Source organism: Cryptomeria japonica, chromosome 6, assembly GCF_030272615.1.
Source record: "Cryptomeria japonica chromosome 6, Sugi_1.0, whole genome shotgun sequence".
NCBI lineage: Eukaryota > Viridiplantae > Streptophyta > Pinopsida > Cupressales > Cupressaceae > Cryptomeria > Cryptomeria japonica.
Window position 1 is genome coordinate 658,796,972 of NC_081410.1, and position 20,043 is coordinate 658,817,014.

Genomic DNA, 20,043 nt, shown 5'->3' on the forward strand with positions numbered 1-20,043 from the left:
CACGACAATGACGTTGAGGGCCCAAAGAGCCTCAATTGTAAGAGGGAACAACTAATCCAGTAAAAGGGCAATCATGCAATTGACCTCAGATTGAGAGTCACTATCCATAACAGCCACTCATCTTGTGTAAGATCTTGAGATGAAAGTGTGAGGTCCTAGTCATAAACAAACATACTTTGTGCGGTGTCCCCTATAGCTAGCATATCATCCCAACAAGAAAGAATGAAACTCAAATAAATTGATAAATTCATGTAGGCTTTTAATGTATGGACTTGACCAAACCATGATTAATTTAAGAGGCCCCTTTAATTAATAATAAAGCACACTCAAAATAAAATTCTTAATTGTTTTTTATTGATCAACTGAACAAAATTTTGAGCTTTAGATAGAGTTTTACATCATGTTTGGTTAGTTTGTAGATACTTCAAAATCTTCAACGAGTGACAATCTTAGTTACCCTTAAATTAAAAGTGATTAGATTAATTAGAAATGAAGCACCAGCTTAATAAAAAACACTTGACTCCATAAACAAGTTAAAGAGAAATTTTAAATTTGAAAAACAAACCTAAGAATCATACAATCATTTATCTCATGGAAGCTCCTAGGATATCATCCTAAATGATTCCAATCTTCAATACAAAGTGAAAGGAAAAATCCAAGAGCCCAATAAACGGTTATAATTTCAAATAGATATTTCATGAAGAGAATTTAAATAACATACCAAAATACACACTTGAACATGTCCTCCAAAGGAGTAGCAGTTCGTGGCATGAAATCATCCTGTAAAGATAAAAGCGATAATAAGAATCTCATACTATAAGAAAATGTTATACTAGTTCTATGATGTGGTATTTATAACCGAATCATACAATCTGCTTCAAAATATAAGTTGCTTCTTGCTTGACAACCCCTAACTTACTTTCATGATAGAGTCATATTCCAAACAAGAATAAATACACACTAAATAAATGCAATGTTGAATAAACGTCTAAACCTACTTTACCGATTCCACAATGAACTTTAGCTATTTTTCTTGGTTGTAACTGCATTAGGGGTGGTTGTACTGGTTTTTTTTCTTGGACTTTTCTTTTTGTATTTGCAGTTTGGTTTTGGGGGGGAGATTTGGAGTGACAGCGTGATCTGGAAATTAATCCTAGTCAAATGCATACGAGATAGCAGAGGTGCTGTGGTGTGTTATTATTTTAGATTGTTCAAAAACTTCCTATATCATGTCCATTTTCTATCGTTGTTTGATCATGAATAAAAAGAACATTATTGTATCTGCTTCTTGGTGTAACCTGAACATGATTCTTCCCCACTAGTTTCTTCTGTTTTAATACTGTTCTAGTCATGAATATGGATTGCAGGAACAGGGCATTCCGTTGCAGTTTAGTTGTAGGGGCAGAGCATTGCTTTAGATACTAACTTGCAGAAACAAAGGCCTATCTACATCAGTTTCAGGGCATGTGATACAGAGATGGTCTGCATCAAGATGTGAATCTGTATGGCACTCACTCTTGTATGCCTTCACCAATAATTTTGTTAAGGCTCACCTCATCTCTAAATCAACGGTGTAAATACCAGACTCAACCTTCATATTTTGCCTGGGTAAATGCACTTAGAGAGAGTAGGCTTTTTTTCAGCCCAAATACAGTTTAAACATCATGAGGTTTCCATGTTTCTCCACAGCAGTTTAGTTTTTTATATCATTTCCTAAAGCATTAAAAGTTGAAAGTGATTATGTATTTGGTTATTTCACTCACAGGTAAAGCTGTAGCTTTCCAAACAAAAATCCACAGTAGAATGCGTCGCCGATATGTTATTTGTCTACAAGATTCTAAACTAGAGTCAATCCTGGCAATATTTGTAATATAGTTTCCAATGGCTGGAACGTTCCAAAGCCTTAAAAATCTAGAAATTGAGAAAGGGAGATTTTATACAAATTGAAAACAGTAAAAGAAGTACCATGTTCGCTGTTTCTAATAGGAAAGCGAGGAGTGTAACTGCTACATCACTCCTAAAAACAGGTTTTTAAGATCACACTTTTACCTAGTACAATTTATAATAATATAATCCACACGAAATTGACACTGAAGAGCAAATTTTAGTAACTTAGGAAATGGAAATGGAAATGGATCCTTTTGGTTTTATAGTCCACCATACTGGGTGATCTGTTTTTGGGTCTACAAATGGCTTATAGTAATATAGGACTGCCCCATACTCCATGCAGGAGCCACCTTAACTGTGCTACAAACAAGGTGTACATACCCTATCCCCTGCAGGCTTTGAACTTGTGACCTCTCTTTCAAGAGTACAAGTTCTACAAGTTCAATCTTCACAAGAAAGCAAGAAGGAGGAGATTGAACGACAAAAACAAAAGGGAAGGGGAAAGATCCACAACCTGCTCCACAAAAGAGAGGAGGGAATCAAACATCACATATGATTGAGCAGTATGGTCAAATTTGGTTGAGTCCAATATGGAATCTAACATTATTAATAAGAAACTCCAGGCATTGGTCTATGCTTTCTTGTCTGGATTAAGTTGTCTTTGAATCTATGTAACTTTTCATATGAAGAATTTATTGAATGTCTATAACTTCTCATTTGAAGAATTTATTGAATATGTACATTTCAAGTTCATCTGGACAATGAGCCCTTTGCTTTCTGCTTTTGGGGCGAGGTGCCATACTCTCATTTTGTTTCTTGAAAAAACCTTATACGCTTTATCGCACCAACAATCAGAAAAGGAACTTAGAACCTCCAAGAACGCAAGTATCAAAAGCAGCGAGAGCTAGGTCACAAATAATGGATGTTGAGGTTCTTAAGGAAATGGCAAGAAACAAGGAATATGCAAGAAACTATGGAAACGCTAGGAAACAATATCAAAAACTTTAAGAAACTCATTAAAATACTAGTGGGAACCTAAAAAGTATTCTGCAAAGCTGAGTTCCAGCTCAGAAACTCTTAAGAAACATCTGTAGAAAGGCTGGGAACTGCCGATAATTCTTCTGGTTTTCTAGAAATGTTTTTCAAGCTTACAGCTTTTATCTTTAAATTTCGCAAAATTTCTGAGACAGTTATATTTTGGAAACAGGTTTCCAGCCTACTAATATAAATAGTTGTCAAGATTCAAAGCTTATACAATATTGTTTCTTCTCATAATATAAAGTTTTACTTTTAAAAAAATATGTACTCTGATGAAATCTATGTATGCTCGCCTGTAAGATAACAGAGTTGATTATGTCTGCACTCCTCACAGCCAAATTGAGGGAAACACATCGTGCCGGAGCAATTGCATAGCATCTGATCTGTTTCCTGGGAATATTACCCAGCAAATCCCTGTTACCTGCAACTTTCAGGGCCAACATGGCAGCTACACCAGATCCCAATGAATGTCCAGTAAAAGTCAAATTATAATCTGGATGACTACCAACCAACTCTCTCAGAGTCTCCGCCTCCTTCTCAAACACGCAAAGAGCTGACTTGAGAAGGCCATGATGAACAAATCCACCCTCAAACTTCTCCTGCCCCAATTTGTTATCCAAAAGAACTGCATAATCACTCTCCCGCACCATACTCAACCCCCTAAAAGCAAGGATAATATCTTTGGCATTGTGATCAACATAAATAAGATATGGAGGTGCCATCCCTGAAGTTTCAAGGTTGCCTACTCTCTTTACAACACTTCGAATGTCAATTTGATACCCTCCGGGTGGAGCCCACACAGGATTGTCCAAGTCCTCCTCATACACAGCTAAAACAAGTCTACACATTCTGGGCACAGGCTCAAAGTCCTCAAAAGTGGCAGTTCCCCATGTCTTGCTGTCTTCTGAGCCTGTGTGCAGGCACCTCTTCCATGCCCATCTACACAAAGCTATAATATAAACTGTCTCTAGCAATGGCATCCCTGTCAAGCAGCACATTTTTCCCTCAAATTCAAATTTGGGTAAAGCATAAAATCCTTCAAACTAGAATTTGGGTATTGAATTAAATCCTTCAATCTCAAACTTCCGTATGCTTAAAATCATGCGAATTCAAACAATTGTGAGTGCACACAATCCTTCAAACTCAAACTATGGTATGCTTAAAACGATGCGAATTCCAACTTTGGGTTTGCACACAATCCCTTAAATTCTACTTTTGATATGCACGAAACTATTCAGTGAATAGCTTGAGAAGCAGATATCCTCTTCCATTTTCCAAAGCTTGGAGAATTGACTTTACAACCAGACACCCATAGCAACGCTTCTCTAATGTGTGAGTACACCATACAGAACAGTTTGGGCTCTGTGAGTCAACTCGTCTCTCGTTAAGAGAAGAAACTATAACAAAGAATGTTTGCTACATCTACCATTCAAAGAGTCCACCCGATGCTTAGCCCGACAAAATAAAAACTCAATTTTAAACAAAAAATTCTTCTCTGTAGAGGATATTCGATGTAGCAAATTAATCTAATAAAGAATATCATCTCGATATTCCTGATATGATATACAGTAATGGATCCTCGGGCTTCAAAATCTCCCCCTTTAAGAACATCACGGACCAGTCGATATAAATAGAGCACATGAGGTTCGTAGACTACCAACAAATTCCAATACGTGTTGGAGTCTGGATTTAAGGGTCTAGTCTGAACACCGAGGGGGAGAAATAAAATATTAAGAGCAATAATATGGATGGAAATATTTTAGTATAAACCCAAATAATTCCATGGAGAGATATTCTCTAAAGGTACCGTATTTTGTTTCGATATTTATTTTCTTTTAACTGGAAGGAGGGCCAAAATTTGATGGTCTACTTCTTGAGGGAAACTATAAGTTTATGTCCATATCATTCCAAATAGAAGTGGATGATGGTCTTTTTGCACTCTATTAGGGTTTTTCTTGCTTTTGTCTACTATCTATTTTTTTAGTAGGATTGTCATCACACCACATTAATTGCGGGATTTTTTGGGTTTATTATGGTCTTGACCAGCCTCAACCCAACATTTAATGCTAGTGTTGGAGCTTTGGCGTCTGGCAATCATGGCACCCCCGAACAAATGACCCAACAAATGTGTTCCAAAAGTCTTTCACAAGTATGTCTATTGGGTCCCCTGATGTTGTTTTGCATGTTCAAGATTTTGATGGTGCATGCCAATGGTTTGAACAATTTACTTTGATTGGGTATTTTGTGGGGAGGGTTCCACCTGAGAGCATGCTTCGTGATTGAGTTGCCAAGACCACATGGGGTCCATCTTGATGGCATCCAAAACCTTACCAAAAGTTTTTTTTTAATTTGTTTTGCTAAGTCAAACCATGTTCAAGCCATTCTTTTATATGGGTCTTGGTATGTCCAATCGTCCTCGCTCATTTTTTAGCCATGGTCAAGAGACTTTTCTATCTGTGATGACAAGAAGCTCAAGGTCCCAGTCTGGATAGAGTTTTCTGGTTTCCCTTTACCTTGTTGGTCGTTTTTGAAAACCATTGCCCGAGCTATTAGCAAGGTGGTTTATGTTGAGATTGACCGGTTTTACCTTGCCCACCCTCAAAAGAGGGTCTATGTTGAAGTAGACTTGCTCATGACCTCAAAGAGACTATTGATATTTAGATAGGAGTTCTTTGTCACTCGCAATGAGTGCTCTATCTGAATTTGCCCAATACTTGTTTTCACTATCAGTCTTCAAAGCACAAGATCAAGGACTGCCCTTTGGTTGCTCCACTGGTGAAGGCTCCTTCCAAGAAGCCTGAGCCTTCACAATCATCTGAGGGCCCTAAATCTAAGGAAGGATGGACAACTATTGCTCATAGAGGGAAGAATTCTTTGTTAGCTTTGGCTTCTCAGAAGCAACAAAGCTTTATTGCCCCGTAGCTGCAACCACAATCGCAACCTTAATCTCTACCTCAGTCACAGGTGCTCCTGTGACCAGTGATGATTATGGTCGTACCGCTTAGGTTCGAACTCCTCAACTTGCCTCGGTGTTATCCCCTTAGCCTAAATCTCTCTACCACTCTCACAGCCCTTATGGGCGTGCAAATGTAGGAGATGGGGCTCTAGAAAAATGTTAGGAGATGGAGCTCCAAAAAAACGTAGGGTTGTCTATCTTGATTTCCAAGCAATGTCAATTTTTTTGCAAAATAGATTCTCCTCTCTTAGGGACGAAGATACCATGCATGAACTTGAATCATGAATTGTCTATCATGGAATGTTTGAGAGCTCACTAACCTCGCAAAAGAAGTATTTTGTGTGGGATGCTCGATAGAAATATCCTAGTTTAGATGTCTTTTGTCTTCAAGAAATCAAAATTGCTTCTTTCATGCTTGTTGTTGCATGCAAAGTTATTTTCCCAACTGGCTTAGTTTTTGCCTCCAATCACAAGGCAGGACAGGGAGGTGTTGTCACTCTCCTTGCGCCACATTAGCAATCTTCTATAGTGGCTCATGGATCGAAACCCACTCAACAGTTGGTCTAGATCCTTATGTCTGAGAACAATCATTCCTTTGAGATATTAATGTTTATGCTCTCAATGATTATGTTGAATGATCTTTGTTGTGGCAGTGGATTGTTGATTCATTGGCACCTACTACTTGCGTGTTGTGCGACAACTTCTATATGGTAGAGGTTGCCTCTAACAAGGAAGGTTTAATTCCCTTTCAATGGACAGTTGGTGAAAAAGAGGCGTGGTTTTACATGCATAATAAATTAGGTCTTTTTCATCCCAATGCAAACCACTATTGTCCTCAAGGCATTTGGCATACGTGGAGTAATTTTCGAGCCAATACTAACAAAGTTTTTAAATGACTTAATCAGTCTATGATGATGACACAATCTTTTTTTTCTTTTAGGTATTGTCAAGATCTCTCAGTTTTACCTCTCCCAAAGGTTACCCTGACAAATCATTATCCCATCAAGTTTAGCATTCAATGGCAAGTGGATCGTGTACGTCCATCCAAGACTCATTTTTTTTAAATACTTCCTTGTTGAGTCACCAGCCCACGATGGCTTACATTCAGCAAGTTTAGAATTTAGAATGTTGTCCTACTCAGCAAGTCAGATGGATTGCTTGATGGAATGATGTTATTCAAAGAACGGTTCGTTTTCTTCAAATTTATGGTAGACAATTGACAATGTATCACCAACAATCATATGAGGCTACCACCTTGGATATTCGCCATGCCACAAAGGCTCTTGCGGTCAATCCCTTTTCTCCCACCCTGCAAGTTAGGGTTGCTCAGCTCTGCCATCAGAATCAAATTGTTGATAGCCATGTTGCTTGTGGTGCCTAGATTAAGGCTAGTCTCACAGGCTCAAGGTTGAGGATTCTGCATCCAAGGAATTTGTATTGGCTCTTCGTTCTCGTCATTCCTCACCTGGCGTCAAGAGAATTAAGGAAGGACAAAGAACGCTTTATGAGCTACTGAACATTCTCCAAGCGTTTGTTCACCATTATGAGAAGGTCTTCACTACTCAAGATGTTTCACCTAAGCAAGAAAGGGCTTTGTAGAATTGTCTCAATGTTGTTCCCTCTTGTCTTTCTGAAGATCAAGGGATTTTTTGTGATCAATTACCCACCATTGAGGACCTCAAGGAAGTCACTTTCTCTATGGCAAACGATAAGGCTTGTGGGTGTGATGGCTTCCCTTATGAATTCTACAAAGCTATCTGGCCTAGTTGTGGGACTTGATTTGCATAAGGTCTATCTGGAAGTTTTTCATTCTCAATCCCTTGGTCAATTAATCAATAAAGGAAACATAAAGTCCATAACTAAAGTTGGTGACCTTGAAGACATCTATAATTGTAGGCTTGTCACCCTGCTAAATGTCTCGTATAAGATCTGATAACTCAATGATGAACGGATAGTACCAAACCGGTACTGAGAGGGGGGGTGAATCAGTACAAACAAAAACACAATCTTAAACCGGTTTGTCAGCAGACATTGTGCATTGACAGACAAACAGTAACACCGGTCTTTAAACAGAGTACAACCGGCAAAACCCAGAATAACTGAGACAAGCATAAACTGGTTGACACTTATCTTCTCATACAATCTAACACTTCATTTCCATTTCACCCTAGTGCATGAACAAGTAATCTACCATCAAAAGATATATAAGCAGCTAGATCACATTTACCTTCAGACACAAATCACTCAAACCATCACAAGAATATCACCACACATAACACATAGATTTTTCACGTGGAAACCCAACTAGGAAAAACCACGGTGGGGATGAATACCCACAAGCTGTTTTGAACTCTTTAGAAGTCCACTCTATTAGGAGCCTTGTCCGGTTAAAGACTGATACAATAGGTCTTGTTAGGAACCGATCCTGTTAGGGATCACCCAGTTAAGGGATGGCTAGAATACCCGGTTAAGGGTTAAACCCTGTTAAAGGTTACCTTGTTGGAGGATTTCAAGAACTCGATGGTTTTGAGTCACCCTGTTAAAGGATTTATAGCAAGCCGGTTAAAGCTACCCTATTAAGGGATTTCCCAACTGTTGAGGTGGTTAGAGATCAACAAGTATTACAATGATCTGGTAATAGCAAATGGCAATGCAAATCCGCTTTGGCTCCTCTTCACCTTTTGCACTTACACTCTGCAGGTATCACTTCTCTCCTCTGGTCTGGCAAGAATCACGTATCTCTTCTCTTGGATACACGCACACACAACTTTTGCCAACAACCTCGGAAAGAAACACAACATCGACCTTATAGGAAAACAGATAGGTTGGTAGCATAAACCCTAAACCTGTTAGGTTAAGGAATTCAAACGGTTCAATCGTAACCATTGAGCATATTGCATTAAATGCAACAATCTTGATCCAATCTCAAGACATTCTCCATCGTTCATTTTCCACCGATTTCATGGCGGCTAATAACCCATCACGCGTTATCACCATTTACAGGCTTCGCACATTCCCGAGGTAGATGGGAACAATCTCCTTCATGCAAGATCCTTCACGCGCCCAAGGGTGACGTGGCAACTTGATCTGTTCTTCGTTACCATGCTAACTCATCATACAAAGTCACTAATTGAGCCACACAGGCTTGAAGCAGTTCAACCGGAAACCCTGAAGTTGAAACTACCAACCGATAGTCATACAAAGCTTCCATGTGTCGGTTCCCATAACCATATGCCGGTTCACCTTGAACAAACACACCGCTTCACTTTGGCACAAATGCCGGTTCACAGTGTTATACCAGTTCTCTTCTCTTCATCATATCGACATCAATGATGACACACAATGTCATTATGTCCTCATACCGGTTCACATAATGCCAACAATCTCCCCCTTTGGCATTGATGGCAGTATACAAAGATATCTCTTCGCTTCACTTCTTCTCCCCCTTTGACAACAATGCCAAAGTGGAGGCACAAGCTTCCCTATTCCATTATGTTGCTCCTCTTGAGGAGTAGCATCCTTCAACACATCAATCCTGGAAAAAAAAAATTGACTATGCAATACTTGACTGATGTGGAGCATATACCTTTAGTTTACTGTCTGAAGGGGCAGCACCCCTAATTCACCTCTTAAGTACATAAATGTAGCCTTTGGGAGAGGCTTGGTGAATATGTCTGCTAATTGCTCCTTACTGGAGACATGTTCCAGTGCAATCTCTTTGTTCTGAACCTTTTCCCTCAAGAAATGATACTTAAGCTCAAAGTGCTTGGTTCTTGAATGTAAAACCGGATTCTTGGAGATGTTAATTGCACTAGTATTGTCACAAAATATACTTATTGGTTCAGATACAGGGACTTTGAAGCCATTTAATACATGCTTCATCCAAATTGTCTAAGTGCAGTTCATGAAAGCTGCAACATACTCTGCTTCCGCTGTAGACTGAGAGATACAACTCTGCTTCTTGCTCATCCATGAGACCAATCTACCACTGAGAAAGAATGCACCACCGGTTGTGCTCTTCCGATCATCTATATTACCAGCCCAATCAGCATCTGTGAACACTTTCAAGTTAAAATCATTATTGTATGGATACCATAACCCATAGTCAATAGTTCCCTTCAGATACCTAAGAATCCGCTTGACTGCAACCAAGTGGGATTCTCTTGGGCTTTTATGGAACCTTACAGTAATGCCAACTGCATGTGCAATATCTAGTCTGTTATGCACTACATAATGCAATTTACCAATCATTGATTGGTATTCCTTCTCATCAACTAATGCTAAGTCATCCTCTTTGGATAATTTACAACCGATCACCATCGGTGTACCAACCGATTTGCTATCTTCCATGCCAAAGGTCTTCAACACCTCTTTGACATACTTGGATTGAGTGATAAAGATTCCATCTTTCATCTGCTGGATCTGCAGTCCAATGAAGAACTTAATCTTCCCTATGAGTGACATCTCAAACTCTTTCTTCATCTCATCTGCAAACTCATGACTCATCTTGTCATCTCCACCAAAGATAATGTCATCAACAAATACCTCACAGATCAAGATCTGATCTCCTTCAGACTTCAAGTAGATATTGCTATCTTCACTTGTTCTCTCAAATCCAATCTTCACAAGATGGGAATGCAGGCGTTCATACCATGCTCTAGGTGCCTGCTTTAGACCATATAAGGCTTTATGTAGCCTACACACCAGGTCACTGTCTTCAGATAGGGCAAACCCATCTGGTTGCTCTATATACACCTCCTCTTCAAGTACACCATTCAGGAATGCAGATTTTACATCCATTTGATATACTTTGAATCCTTTAAAAGTTGCATATGCAAGAAGCATACGAACTCCTTCCAATCTGGCTATAGGAGCAAAGGTTTCTCCATAGTCTTCTCCTTCTTCTTGGGCATATCCTTTGCACACCAGTCTGGCTTTGTTCCTAATCATTGTGCCATCCTCATTCAGCTTATTTCTGAAAACCCATTTGGTATCGATGACATTTTTATGCTCTGGTCTGGGTACCAAAGACCATGTACCATTTTTCTCTATCTAGTCAAGTTCCTCTTCCATTGCCTTGATCCAGTCTTCATCTTTATGTGCCTCTTTGAATGATTTAGGCTCAAATTCAGAGATCATACATGAGTTTTCTCTGACCTTTCTTCTTGTAAGGATTCCTACATCCTTATCTTCTATGATCTGCTTAGGATCATGATTCAACTTGACATACCAAGGAATGGTCTTGATAGATTCCTCTTGTTTTTCTTCTTCATCCTCATCTCCATCAGTATCAGCATCTACATCTACCAGTGTAGGAACACTGTTACTGGTACTCGGTTGACTGACAACCGGTTCCTAGAAGGTTACAATCGGTTCATTTACGGCTTGCTCACTGCCGGTTTCTTCAGTTTTCTCAGAGGTTTCATCAACTCTTACATTGATGCTTTCCATAATTCTCTGAGTCCTATTATTGAAACACTTGAGAGCTTTGCTCTTGGTGGAATACCCTAGGAATATTCCCTCATCACATTTCGCATCAAATTTTCTCTAGTGTTCGCTCCTCTTGATGTAACATTTGCTACCAAACACTCTAAAGTAGCTAACCACAGGTGTCTTACCGGTCCAATACTCATAAGGAGTTTTATCCTTACCTTTCTTGATGAGTACCCAGTTCATTGTGTAGACTGCAGTGCTCACCGCTTCTCTCCAAAAGGTGTGGGCAACCTTTCCTTGAATCAACATAGTTCTAGCTGCTTCAACCACAGTCTGGTTATTCCTCTCTGCTAGGCCATTCTGTTGTGGATTCTGGGGGGTAGACAGTTGTCTCTTGATGCCATGTTCTTCACAGTACTTGTTGAATTCACGGGATGTGAATTCCCCTCCTTGATCAGTTCTCAGGCACTTAATTCTTTTACCGCTTTCCTTCTCTACTAATGCTCTGAAAGCTTTGAACTTTACAAAAGCTTCAGACTTATCTTTCAAGAATGTGACCCACATCATTCTTGAGGAGTCATCAGTGAGAATCATGAAGTACTTATCACCCTGCACACTCCTAGTTTTCATGGGACCACACAAATCAGCATGCACAAGATCAAGCAAATTGTCAGCAGTGAAAGGTTTACCTTTAAAGGTTGAGGAAGACATTTTTCCCAATTGACACTCTCTGCACAAGGTATTGTCCGGTTTGCTTAGCATCGGCAACCCTCTAACTGCCTTGATCTTACTAGCCTTCACAATGTTATCAAAGTTTACATGGCAAAGTCTCCTATGCCATATCCAGCTATCATCAAATTTAGCCATAAGACATGTACTTATATTTGCATTCAGCTGAAATAGGTTACCTTTGGTCTGCATTCCGGTGGCCACCAATTCACCATTCTTTCCTTTGATTCTGCACACTCCGTTCTTGAATTCCAGAGTGAGACCATTGTCATTCAGCTGGGCAACACTCAGAAGGTTGTGTCTGAGACCATCAACCCAATACACATTGTCAGCACTACTCTTTCCATTCAGAGAGATGGACCCTCTACCTTTGACCATACATGGTGCATCATTACCAAAGTGAACCACACCACCATCATACTCTTCCAAGGATAGAAACTTGCTCCGGTCACTAGTCATATGGTGAGAACAGCCACTGTCAATGATCCACTCATTGGAATTATCAAACCAGGAGACAAGAGCCTTCTTGTCTGACACATCTTCCTTGACAGCAACAAACACAATATCTTCATTTTCTTCATCTTCTGATTCCTCATCTGTGACACCTTCATCAACTGCCACAAAACAATTTCTCTGGTTTCCTCCTTTGAATTTCTTGAACCTTTCCGGTTTGTCCTTGTTGTCACCATTAGGATAGTTTACAGCAATATGTCCTATCCAATACAAGAAAAGAATTTCAAAGGGAGCTTACCTCTGTATTTTCCGGTTCCCTTAGGAAGTTTCCTGGCAAGAAGAGCTTCAAATTCCATCAGAATCTCCTCATCATCCATTTCTCTGCTCTATCTTGGTTCACCACTAGTAGTGCTAGCTTCTTTTCCTTTTCTGGATGGTACAGCAGAAGCTTTAAAAGCGGATTTAGTCTTTTGAACACTGCCATCAAAAATATTTAGCTCATAGGTTGTCAACTTTGTAATGATGGAGTCTAGGGATACCTTAGTCTTGTCTATTGATCTCAACTCCTGAATAGCAGCAACCCTTATTGCATAGACCGGTAATAAGGATCTCAGGACTTTGCTTACCACAATGGAATCTTCCATTTTACCACCTGCACTATTGATATCTCCAACAATGGTTTTGATTCTTATTCCATATTGTTTAATGGTCTCACCTTCAACCATCCGCATGTCTTCAACCTTCCCTCTAAGGCTTTCTTCCTTAGCTTGTTTTACATGCTCACACCGCCATAGATATTTTCAAGAGTATCCCATACTTCTTTGGGATTTACCTTATCTTGGACATCAATAAACTCAATGTCAGATAAACTACTAATTAGGGCTTCCATGACTTGCCCATTCTCCTACATCTCTCTCTTTTGGTCATCGGTGAGAGTACCGATAGGAGCAACATAGGCATACTCAACATAACTCCAGTGTTGAGCACCCATGCTTCTGATGTATATCTTCATTCTGTCTTTCTATATACTGAAATTTTCTCTGTTGAACTTTGGACTTTCCCTCTTCATCATTAAACTGGGATCTTTACCTCAAGTAGTTAAGCTTATAACACAAAGGACCTGGAGGATGCTTTGATACCAATTGATAACTCAATGATGAACGGATACTACCAAACCGGTACTGAGAGGGGGGGGTGAATCAATACAGACAAAAACACAATCTTAAATTGGTTTGTCAGCAGACACTGTGCATTGACAGACAAATAGTAACACCGGTCTTTAAACAGAGTACAACCGACAAAACCCAGAATAACTGAGATATGCATAAACCGGTTGACACTTATCTTCTCATACAATCTAACACTTCATTTCCATTTCACCCTAGTGCATGAACATGCAATCTACCATCAAAAGATATATAAGCAGCTAGATCAACATGATTTACCTTCAGACACAAATCACTCAAACCATCACAAGAATATCACCACACATAACACACAGATTTTTCACATGGAAACCCAACTGGGAAAAACCACAGTGGGGATGAATACCTACAAGCTGTTTTGAACTCTTTATAAGTCCACTCTGTTAGGAGCTTTGTCCGGTTAAAGACTGATACAATAGGTCCTGTTAGGAACCGATCCTGTTAGGGATCACCCAGTTAAGGGATGGCTAGAATACTCGGTTAAGGGTTAAACCCTGTTAAAGGTTACCTTGTTGGAGGATTTCAAGAACTCAATGGTTTTGAGTCACCCTGTTAAAGGATTTACAACAAGCCGGTTAAAGCTACCCTATTAAGGGATTTCCCAACTGTTGAGGTGGTTAGAGATCAACAGGTATTACAATGATCTGGTAACAACACTCAATGCCAATGCAAATCTGCTTTAGCTCCTCTTCACTTTCTGCACTTACACTCTGCAGGTATCATTTCTCTCCTCTGGTCTGGCAAGAATCACGTATCTCTTCTCTTGGATACACACACACAAATTTTGCCAACAACCTCAGAAAGAAACACAACATCGACCTTATAGGAAAACATATAGGTCGGTAGCATAAACCCTAAACCCTAAACCTGTTAGGTTAAGGAATTCAAACGGTTCAATCCTGACCATTGAGCATATTACATTAAATGCAACAATCTTGATCCAATCTCAAGACATTCTCCATCGTTCGTTTTCCACCGATTTCATGGCGGTTGATAACCCATCATGCGTTATCATCGTTTATAGGCTTTGCACATTCCCGAGGTAGATGGGAACAATCTCCTTCATGCAAGATCCTTCACGCGCCCAAGGGTGATGTGGCAACCCGATCTGTTCTTCGTTACCATGCTAACTCATCACACAAAGTCACCAGTCAAGCCACACAGGCTTGAAGCACTTCAACCAGAAACCTTGAAGTTGAGACTACCAACCGGTAGTCATACAAAGCTTCCATGTGCCGGTTCCCATAACCATATGTCGGTTCACCTTGAACAAACACACCGCTTCACTTTGGCACAAATGCCGGTTCACAGTGTTATACCGGTTCTCTTCTCTTCATCATATTGACATCAATGACAACACACAATGTCTCTATGTCCTCATATCAGTTCACATAATGCCAACAAGATCATTACTAAGGCACTAGCATTGAATATTTATCATCTTCTTCTGCAAATTGTTTGCCCTAAACAAACTGGTTTCTTTAAATCTATATTTATTCTAAACATCATTGCAATGTGGGAAGGCATAAAGCGGGCTCATCAGTCTAAGCTGGATGACATCTTTGTTAAGATCAACTTTGCCAAAGCCTATGATAGAATTGAATGGCCTTTCATTATTGCTGTGTTGGGAGGTCTTGGTTTTGGCCCTCAATTTATCTAGTCCGTGAAAATACTTTTTGGGGTGCTTTTGCTTGCATCACCATTAATGGTTGTCAATCCTCAACTTTTGGGATTTTCAGATCTATTTGCCAGGGTTGCCCTCTAGCTCCTTTTATGTTTTGGTCGCTGAGGGTTTTGGATATTTAATCACCAATGCCATTTTTGTAAGGTGGGTTAGGGGCATTTTGCTCCCTAAGTCTTCTTCTTAGCTTGTAGATGGCCATTTTGTGGATGATTATCTTCTCACCCTCATCAAAGATGAACAAAATGTCCAAGAGGCCATGTAATCTCTTAACACCTTTTGTTTAGGATCTAGGTTTGCTATTCAATGGCACAAAACCCAGTGTTATGGGAAATCCTTCCTTTCGACCCCTTCTTGAATGCTCTAGTATGGATGGAAGTGGATTGGTCACGTTGAATTTTTTTCGATTTCTGGGAATCCCCTTTTCTTTCCAAGGATCTCATGTGGATCTCTGGAATGTGGTCCTCACCAAAATTGAGAAGAAGTTGGATTATTAGATCACCAAACCCCTTTCTCTTGTGGGGAAGTTTAAGATTTGCTCAAAGATTTTGGCAATCACTCATGTTTATTACTCTTCTTTTTGGGCTCCTTCTAAAGCCTCTTATAGTAAGCTTGGAAAAATTCTCAAAGACTTTTATGGGCCCCGCCTGCGGACCACCATGGCTTTCACAAAGTGGCCTAGGAGTTTTGTTGCCTCCCTTGGGAGTCTAGTGGCCTTGGGCTTCTTTCTACTCAACAAAAGGGCCTTTTGTGTGTCAAATGGATTATACGAGCCATTTTTGGTGATGAAGCTTGGAAAATTCTTCTCTGTCACTGAATTTCTTTAGGTTTCCTACTAACAAATCTTCTTGGAAGGGGATTGGCTTTCAAACCCTTCTCACTATGAAGGATATTGTGTAAATATGAAGTACTTCTGTGGCCAAAATCATTTGGCATGCTTGGGAATCTGTCAAACCTTAGCTTTGGTGTTGGATTTGATTTTAGAGATGGTCTCTCATTCAACCAGCATAACATTTGGCGGTCTCTACTAATTTAGATTCAGGAGCTCCCTTTGGCCCAGGTGCTTGAAGTATGTGCTTTGGACTTTCATAAATGTGACATTTGTACTCCCCAGGACTTTTTTCTAGAGCTACTATGATTCTTCACTCATGAGACGATATAAGAACTTAGTTCCATCTTAGCCAACCCAATTGACAAATATTTATTTTGTCATTTCTACTCTACCTCTAAATATGCTACACAAGTTGGGTATTCTTTCTGTGAAACCTTGGGAGACAGTTTGGTGTTGGTTTCCCAACACCACCTTTTGTAGTTACAAATCCTAGATGGGTTACCATTGGCTCTCTTCGTATCTACCTATGGTCCAAGATTTAAACCTTAGATGGTATTTACAGTCTTCCCAGGTAGCCTAGAGTAGCAGATTTCACATTATTTGGTATGCTATCCTTGAACCCAAGCTTGCTCATTTTGCTCGGTGTATTCTTTTCCAAGGCTTGTCTTTGGGTGCTTTTTTGTGGCATATGGGTATCTCTAAGCTGCATTGTGAATTATGTGGCCGACCTAACAGTTTTATTAACCACTTCTAGTTTTTTCGTCATACTTAGAACTTGTGGAATTAGATTTATGACTTTTTTCAGCCCTTTCGACGAGAGCCCTTGTCTTGGCATATGGCCCTTTTGAGGGATTCTCCTCGTATCCCTTTCAAATTTGCCTAGATTTGGCATGCTTTATTTCTCACTACTCTATTGACATTCATGTTTTACTTTTTACTAAAGCCTATATTTGTAATAATGTCATGCTTCAAATTCAAGTGCAAGCTAACAAAGTTGTGTTAGAGGTGGTCCACCTTCATACCCTTCTGAGTCATTAGGGAAATTCCCCTTGTATGATTGGCAGAGTGCCTCTAGATCCTTATGTAAGTACCTTTGTTGGACCCTCAACCTCTTGAGATCGATCTCCACCCCGTGGTAGTCAACATGGGCGTACCTCCTCTGCTTGCCACTCTCAAACCTCGTAATCTCAATATCCCCACTTATAATTTGGTGGCAATAGTGCTTTCAATAGGTGACACTCCACCTCTCTGCCTCATGGGGGTTTTGCCTCCGGGAGGGGGCAGATCCTACCAATGGTGGCATCAGTGGGTGGCTAGCTTTAGGTCCTGGCAATGGTTATCCAACTCCTAGTGGTGACAATGGATGGCATGGTTCTTCTAAAGGATTTCCACAATTGGATTTGGCAATCTCACCCTCTAAGTCGATGCGGGACAAGGAGAAAGAGGAGTCTATTACTGAAGAAGGGTGGTCCCTTCTAGACAATAACCCTGACCTCGCTAATGTATGGGATCCTAAGGATGATGGAGATCAACCTCCTTCTTCCATTGGTCTAGCTTCTTAAGCAACCATTTTATGTTTTGTGCTCTCCGAGATTAGCCCATGATGTGTTTTTTGTTTATCCAGCCACTGCCTGTTTGACTCCTAAGAGGTGATCTTGTAGCCCCCTACTTTTTTTTGTGGATAGTGTACTTTATCTCTTTTAATGGAAATGATTACTATTGATAAAAAAGTTGATGGTCAATCATACTAGTCAAGATAGTTATCCATTTTATAATTGCCCCATAAATGGTAAAGTTTATCTTATTTAAATATGTATTATAAATCAGATATACAATTATAATTTTTCAATATTTTACAATCTATTAAAAATATATTTTTTGATGTCATATTGTGTAGCTAATTTTTTATTAAATTTTATGAAAAAAAATTATAAGTATTATTATAGATCATCAAATTTAGGCTTCAAGATTTAGTTTTGGTTTGGATCAATTTAAATAAATCAAGTACTGATAAGTTGTTCTCATATTAAATGTAGCTTATTTTATGTTTATTTTTTAATTGGAAGTTGTTCACTATATAATATTAATTAAAAAAAGTGAAGTATATATGAAGGTTTCTAATAAAAGCTATGAATAAAGTTTGAGAGTTTAGATCAAATTATAAACCAATGTGTCTCAAAGAAACCCTAAATCCTAAAACCACCACTCTCAAGGGTTACTCATAAAAACCACCACTCTCAGGGAGGAGGGAGATCATTTCAAAGAGGAAAATTAGTCCAAGAAAAGGGCTTGCACTAGGGAGTATACTAATCCATCCAACCATCCTAAGTATCCTAAACAACAAGAGGCATAAGAACACCCCACCCAAGTGGTGAAGGCATAATAGATCTAGAATCAATGCCACCTTGAATTAGAGATGACCACTAAAATGACCCAATAACAATATTTTTATGTAATAATAGAATTGAACCCCTTCATTGAGAAAGCCTGGAGGGGAACAATTGCAACAATGTACAAAATTCCATCACCACAACATGGAGGTAATAAACCTAGGGTGGGTTATCAAGTAAGATTTTATTGATGCTACATGGTACACTCCTCCAATTATTAAAAAGATCCTAGAGGTTTTGAACTTCTAAAGCCACCTCTTCAACTTGCATCTAAATATAAAATTAAACTAACGCGAACACATGAATTTTCTCATTAACAAAGAAATGAATAAAAGTCACCTTATTAATGACATATAATATAATTCCTAAAGTTTCAAAGTTGAAAAATAATAGTGACTTCGATGAAATTGTAGATTTTAGCAATATAAGTTGGTCGCTAGGTAGTTCCTTAAATAGATCAAGACTCCAAGAGAAATATCTCTAGGATGAGAGAGTGAGAATGGAAATTAAATCCAATTTCAGTTGTAGTGTATAGAATTCAACTCTGACAAAGGAACACTAGCTTTCCTTGAGAGAAAATCATATATCCTATAGTAGGATGAATATTTTATTCTTGAATAGCTAGATTATCTTTTTATTACAATTAAAACAAACAATTGAACAATGAACTATGAGTTTTTAATATTAAATGGTTTGTTGAACACACAAACTAGTGAAGATATTTATTGGAGAAGAATTAAAATATGATATCCAAAAAATAAAATAATTGATTAAAAAGAACCAATGATAACTCATTGGAGGTCTTGGCCATACATACTAAAGTGTAGCACAAGCATCCCCACATTGTACTATTACTCGACCTGAATGCAAAGTAGAAAGTATCATACAACACGAAACAAGTTCTCATGCACAAACAAAAGAAAAGATGGAATCAAGAGAAAAATAGAATAATTAATATGATATAACAAACACATAATTGGGTATTTGAATTAAAAAACTTAATACAAGGAGGAACGATAAACATTCAAGGAAAAATGAAATATATCACCAAGAAATTCTAATCTCCTTTCATGTAAAACTTAAACACAAAGAAAAGGAAAAAAATAATTTTGGTTTGATTTTTGGGGGCTTGTCTCAGTCAAATCCTTGTTTTGGTCTACCTCCATGATAGCCAAGATTCTTAAATAGTATTGAGAAATCAAAATTTTATAGCTTCAAAATGAAAGTAGAATAAACTATGATACAAAATGATTTAGTTACACTATGATGACATAGGGAATCTTCAAATCCTATCATGGAATGATGAAAAAATAACAAACTATTACAAAATAACTGGAAATCTCTAAAAAAATCCAAGGAAAATTTTGTTGCTTTGATATTGTTGTTCTTCATAAGCCCGCAAGAGTTACAATTAAAGAGATTCAAGAGAATATAATGTA

At 38.8% G+C, this 20,043-nt stretch overlaps 1 protein-coding gene across 2 annotated transcripts in view; it reads right to left on the reverse strand.

The window, feature by feature from the left end:
- Positions 1-4,620, reverse strand: part of LOC131054821 (uncharacterized) — a 110,791-nt gene extending 106,171 nt beyond the window's left edge. For both annotated transcript variants that reach the window (XR_009108062.2, XM_057989429.2), the window contains exons 1-2: positions 3,219-4,620; positions 722-780 (exon numbers count right to left, since the gene is read on the reverse strand). Coding sequence is in view for 1 of the 2 variants with exons in the window: in XM_057989429.2 (XP_057845412.1) it covers positions 722-780; positions 3,219-3,923 (764 nt within the window). In the remaining variant the exon portion in view is untranslated. The remainder of the gene's footprint in view (positions 1-721; positions 781-3,218) is intronic.
- Between the last annotated feature and the right edge of the window lie 15,423 nt (positions 4,621-20,043).